This window comes from Salvelinus alpinus, chromosome 1, assembly GCF_045679555.1.
Source record: "Salvelinus alpinus chromosome 1, SLU_Salpinus.1, whole genome shotgun sequence".
Lineage (NCBI taxonomy): Eukaryota > Metazoa > Chordata > Actinopteri > Salmoniformes > Salmonidae > Salvelinus > Salvelinus alpinus.
In genome coordinates, this window is record NC_092086.1 from 45,696,789 (window position 1) to 45,703,428 (window position 6,640).

At 38.6% G+C, this 6,640-nt stretch overlaps 1 protein-coding gene across 1 annotated transcript; it reads left to right on the forward strand.

Annotated features, from left to right (window-relative positions):
• Nucleotides 1-311: 311 nt before the first annotated feature.
• Nucleotides 312-1,249, forward strand: LOC139540275 (hemoglobin subunit beta-1-like). The gene is made up of 3 exons (XM_071344027.1): nt 312-468; nt 697-919; nt 1,055-1,249. The coding sequence occupies exons 1-3, from the start codon at nt 377-379 to the stop codon at nt 1,181-1,183; spliced, it is 444 nt and encodes a 147-aa protein (XP_071200128.1). The 5' UTR covers nt 312-376; the 3' UTR covers nt 1,184-1,249.
• The last annotated feature ends 5,391 nt before the right edge of the window (nt 1,250-6,640 follow it).

A 6,640-nucleotide genomic window follows, 5' to 3' on the forward strand; every position in this document is an offset into this window, starting at 1 on the left:
AAAACGGTTTAGCTGGGGATCATACGAATTTTGAAACGTTGGTAATCTAGATAAAACTGTATAGGCCTAATTACATATGATTTCAGATTTTAGGATCTAACCTACATAATTGATTCTGCAACAGCTAATAAATTAGCATTTACTGTTGTTTTTAACAGATCAATTATTGGATTTTGAAACTGAATTCTCAATAACATCAAATTCGAGAGCTGAAGCGCTCACTTGGCCAATACTGATCTTTGCCAGAGCCAATCATATGCGCCGCCTCCAGTGGGCGGAGAGCACTCATAAATATAAATTGCAGGCAAAGTGTCTCCCTACACAAGACATTAATTGTTCAATCTTGTTGCAAAACCGAAAAACAAACACTGACAACATGGTTGACTGGACAGACGCCGAGAAGAGCACCATCAGTGCTGTCTGGGGCAAAGTAGATATCAATGAGGTCGGACCACTGGCTCTGGCAAGGTAGGTCATGGCTTCAGCCTCATTCAAATATATAATTTAATATAGCTTATAGTGGAGATGATCATGAGTAACTATAACACTATTATACTTGTCCTGTTATCTATCATTACTATTAATATTGAGTTGATATTGTTAAGTTTGAATGGCGCATGTTACAGTATTAATTAGGCATATAATTGAAATACATTTGGAAATAATTCACATATTTCGGTGTTCTTGCAATGACAGAGTCCTGATCGTCTATCCCTGGACTCAGCGTTATTTCGGCTCTTTCGGAGATGTGTCCACTCCCGCAGCAATCATGGGCAACCCCAAAGTTGCTGCTCACGGCAAGGTCGTGTGTGGAGCTCTGGATAAAGCTGTGAAGAACATGGGCAACATCTTGGCTACATACAAGTCACTTAGCGAGACCCACGCCAACAAACTCTTCGTCGACCCTGAAAATTTCAGGGTAGGCCTTTTGTCTTGCGCAATATGTTTTAGGCTACACGTATAACATTCAGAATAATACATCTAATTCCAAAGGTAAAACAAAATCGACGGTCTAATGCAACATCTTTCTTCTTTGTTTTTTTTTTGTCTACAGGTGTTGGCTGACGTCCTCACAATTGTCATTGCCGCCAAGTTCGGAGCCTCTTTCACTCCTGAAATCCAGGCAACCTGGCAGAAGTTCATGAAAGTGGTTGTAGCCGCAATGGGCAGTCGGTACTTCTAAATGCACCCCAGACAAGTGATTGTGTTCTGACATCCCTGCCTGAGAGAAAATAAAGACATCGAAACATGCTGCTGTATTCGTATTTGTACAAACAACATTAGGGTTAGGATTGGAGGGGTAGAAATTTCTGGGGAAAGTTCCACCACAAAATCCATAATATCAATATTTAGGCAATATAGAGATGGGCATTGACTGATGGGGAACGGATGGTTTAGGGTCATGGACTATTGTGTGAATGAAGGGCGGCTACACTGTAAACCCTTATTAGTTATCATTAATCAAAAGTTTTGTGGAAACCCGCTGCACTAGTATTCTAGAGTACAGTTACTTACAACGTTAGAGCTGGCTCTACTCAAACTTAAAGTGTCACATGATCCCAAATGGGCAACAATTTATAGTTGATTCAATACAAAACGTTTTAGTAAGTAGCAAGAAAGCTGAAAAGCTAGTTGCTAGGTGGTATAGGATCTACAGTTTACATTATGCTCTTTTTCAGGTGATGTCATACGAGACATTGTCAATTCCTGTTTAAAAAAACAGCTTTGTTTTAAAACTTACTCCATATGCACTAGTGCATTTCTGAGATGATTTGTAGTCAGGTCCAAGCTATCTGGATGTAACTTCACCTAAGAGGGCAAGGTGGAGTTATACCCAGAATGCTTATAGCTGTCAAAATAATATGTCCATATGTGTGTATTTTCGAACGAATTGAACCACATAAAAATGCACAAAAACGCACGAAATCTGCTGAAATACATTTGGTACATATATGCGCGAATTGAATGTGAGGCTGGGCTGCCATATGGGCTTCACTAGTGCGTATGGAGTCAGGTTTAAGGGACATTTTGGCATATATTTTGTAACAATATGTGCAATGTAGGTTTTGATGAATCTAAAACAGTTTGAATGAGGTTGTATTTGAGCTAAAGTTCATATTGTGTTTTGTGTAAAGACTAAGATATATAATTAATTTACGTTTCTGTTAAAATATCGCTTTGTTGTTAAGGGGTACACAGACCACCAGAGAATTCTTTCCAAACTGTACAAGATGTGAGGTCAAAGTGCTAATCCCAAACTATCACCTAAACTTAATGCAATTGTGAAGATCTGAAATTATTTGTAGTCAGGTGCAAGCTATCTGGATGTAACTTTACCTAAGGAGGCAAGGTGTCGTTATACCCAGAATTCTTACAGATTACTAAATAATGAGCTCTACAAAAATGCTAAAGGAGTAGGGTTTAAGGGGCAATTTGAGATTGAAGTTTGAAGAAAACCTTCATTCAAAATAAAGCTGAAGTTTGAAGTTGAACACTGTTGTTTCTTCTTGCATATTCCCTTGTATAGAAATAATACTTTTTAGTAAATTTTTCCAAGTATATTGAGGTAACTATTTGCATCAGCTTTTTAAGTATAGTTGTATAGAGTATATTTGTATAGAGTATATTAAGTATAGAGTATATTTGAGTAGTAGGAACCCAATTTAAATACATGTTACTAACCTGAATACCATAAGTAACTGAGCAAAAAACATTTGTAGATTAAACATAGAATATCAATTATGATACTGAGTAAATTCAGCAAATTAAACTTACAATATTAGTTCTGTAACTGATTACATTAAGTATATCAAACTTAACATTAGTTCTGGGACTTGAATCACTTGAGCAGGTCAAACAAACCAAAAACATTCTGAACCTGATGAAATTAAGTTGAATGAAAGGAATTTTTGAGATCCTGTTAGTTGTTTGCACTTAATATATTTGAATTTGTAATGCACTAAAAGTGAAGTGTATATTATACTTAAAAGGCTGATGCAAATAGTTACCTACATTTTTTAAAGTAAACAGGGCACAATATTTGTTACTGTGTGTAACTTGATATTTTTTGTTAAGTAACTCAAATAATTTGTGGAAACCAGCTGCACTTCAACATTTTAAGTCAAAGACTACTCTTAAAATCTAAGTTCTTTCTTTCAGTCAACTTGTCTAAAGCAAGTTAGCTTTATAACAGTTTATTTTTTATAAAATGACATTTTCTTTAAAACACTGCGTCTTCAGAAACACATGTCTAATTACATGAATGCACCAAACATGATTAATCTATTTTAGCATCCATCAATAGATGAATGCCATTTCTGTACAGCATGGCTCATTTGAACAGAACTTTTAAAAGACTCCGATAACAAACCTCCAATTTTCAATCAATTCAATACTGTGTAACACTGCAACATTCCCCATCAACAACTTAACTATTAAAACATAAGCACAGTATAATGACCCTTCTCCAATTAACACTTTCAACTGATGTGGTAGCTTCCATTCAATTTAAAATTTTAAATAAAAATTAGGTAGTGATGTGCGACATCCATTTCACAGTCTAACAACTTCACTGCATTCAACTGTTTAAAATGAAGATTAATCTTGACAATTTACATTTCTTCCTCCACGACAATTTTAACTCCATTATGTTTACAAAACAAAGTAATACTTGCAGATTATAAAATTGACTTATGCACGCAATGTTTCGGTCCTAAACCTTCATTCCTGACTAAGGTGTCACGCCAAATCATTAAACTGACATATAAACGTTCTAAATGCAAGTAGACAATGTGTGCGAACGTTGTTTCCCCAACATTCTAATATGTACCGGTCCACAACACTACACAGGTATGCAAACGACCTCTCCTTACAACTCCATGAAGATTCCCTATCCATTTTCATCCTCTGGGACCTCCGCCATTTTTCATATGATGACGTCAGCAATGTGAGATTTGTGGCCAATGCCTCTAAAGCTTCCTATATACAAGGATTTGTAAGGTAACTTCACAATGCCCATGTTCAGTTTTCCCAAACAGAAACACTTTCAATTAAACTCTACACCAACTGAAGTTACTCTTGTATCTCTGTACATGTCAACGTACATGTACGTGGCTGGGCTCCCTGCCTGTGCCATTAAACCCCTACAACTCATCCAGAACGCCGCAGCCCGTCTGGTGTTCAACTTTCCCAAGTTCTCTCACGTCACCCCGCTCCTCCGCTCTCTCCACTGGCTTCCAGTTGAAGCTCGCATCCGCTACAAGACCATGGTGCTTGTCTACGGAGCTGTGAGGGGAACGGCACCTCCGTACCTTCAGGCTCTGATCAGGCCCTACACCCAAACAAGGGCACTGCGTTCATCCACCTCTGGCCTGCTCGCCTCCCTACCTCTGAGGAAGTACAGTTCCCGCTCAGCCCAGTCAAAACTGTTCGCTGCTCTGGCACCCCAATGGTGGAACAAACTCCCTCACGACGCCAGGTCAGCGGAGTCAATCACCACCTTCCGGAGACACCTGAAACCCCACCTCTTTAAGGAATACCTAGGATAGGATAAAGTAATCCTTCTAACCCCCCCCCCCCCTTAAAAGAGTTAGATGCACTATTGTAAAGTGGTTGTTCCACTGGATATCATAAGGTGAATGCACCAATTTGTAAGTCGCTCTGGATAAGAGCGTCTGCTAAATGACTTAAATGTAAATGTAAATGTCAAGACTAAAGGCCAATAGTATTGCATGACTTTCTCATTTCTGTGACCGGTTTGACTAAAGGCACAGATCAAATCAAATGCAGGTAGACATTTTTGTTGGCATTTGCCTACAAAATATTTAGTCGTCTTCAGTTGTTTACATTTTTTTTTATCCCTAAATCTCTTTTCCTTATAGGATAACGTAACTATTTACAATTGTTTAGCGCCATAAATGTTTTTGGTGTTGGTATTTTACAGTTGATTTTTCAAAGCAAGGACCTTTGGCTTCATTCTGTCTCCATCCAAGTTTAACAACACTTTTTGTATAAACCCAAACGTGTTCTTCGTGCAATTCGGGTATCCATGTTGGAGTGAGTACATTAGCCCGTACAAACATACAAGTGCATTAGGCCAGCACCGGAAATCCTTCATAACCACATTCTCCTCAAGGACCACGTAGACTCTTCCTGGATGGAATGGCACAGCAGCTACATCTGCATCGTCGTCAATGACAGATAATGGCTGCTGGTCTCGATGGCTGCAGGGTCTTGGGATGTTCCCTCCTGAGAAAGATCATGCAAATGTGATTATCATGTCACAATAAACTCTTATGAAGACACACAAGTAGTTTCTCCCCTCCTTTATTTTGGGTCAAATAATATTTGAACCTCACACACAAACACAACACACCGTGCAAGTTGTGAACACTCCAGAGTCATCCTCTTGGAGTATTGCTGGAAGACATCTGAGGACAACAGTTCGATCTGTGTTCACATCGTGTGGTTGCTCCAGAGAAACATTACAAACAAACTATATATCTGTGTAAGGGCATCACTGATCTTAAAATGTAACATTTCAATCCAATCATTTGCTTTACATTTTGCTTACTGATTTAATTTGTATACCTGGCTGTACATATTCCCGAATGGCAGCTATCTTCTGTCCATTTCTTCCAGTCTTTCCCTGCTTCTCTGGATAGGGCGAGCAAGTGTTCTGTGTGTTGATCAACATGGAATAAAACGAATCCCGGAGTTGCTGGTTTGTGATGCGATGGTACTCTGCACATACCTAAAACAAAGTACAAAGGCAATTGAAAACTGCTTTACTCCCCCCTAACGTTAGCTAGGCTACCTAATTGTTGAGGCGTACTGCCAACCAGTTAAAACATCAAATAAATACGCAGATGCATTTCTTTTTTTATCTTTTTTTTTTTCGTTAAAATTTTCTCCCATTTTCTCCCCAATTTTCGTGGTATCCAATCGCTAGTAATTACTATCTTGTCTCATCGCTACAACTCCCGTACGGGCTCGGGAGAGACGAAGGTCGAAAGCCATGCGTCCTCCGAAGCACAACCCAACCAAGCCGCACTGCTTGGTTGGGTTGTGCACAAAACAAATTTGTGCACAACATTTGAGAGAAATTAAATTTTTGTGCGAATGGAACATTTCTGAGATTTTTTATTTCAGCTCATGAAACATTCAGCTCATGACCAACACTTTACATGTTGCATTTCTATTTTTGTTCAGTGTAGATTGGTCATTATTGAGACATGCTAGAACTGATATAACGGCAACAAAGCAATGGAAAACAACTTTAGGCGCATTAGAGCTTTTTAGATAAATCCGCTCAGAGGTGGTTAAAAGTAAACTGGATTCTAATGTCGACTTTTATTATGAATAACAGTATCAAGCAAAGGGTTTTACTCATGCTGGGCGGCAGGTAGCCTAGTGGTTAGAGCGTAGTGACAGTAACTGAAAGGTTGCTAGATTGAATCCCCGAGCTGACAAAGTAAAAATCTGTCATTCTGCCCCTGAACAAAGCACTGCTCTTAGGCCATCATTGTAAATAAGAATTTGCTCTTAACTGACTTGAATAGTTAAATAAAGGTCAAATAAAAAATGAACAAAAAAATGCTCAGTTCTAGGGTCTGGAGTGCTGCGTGAGTGGAAATTTGAA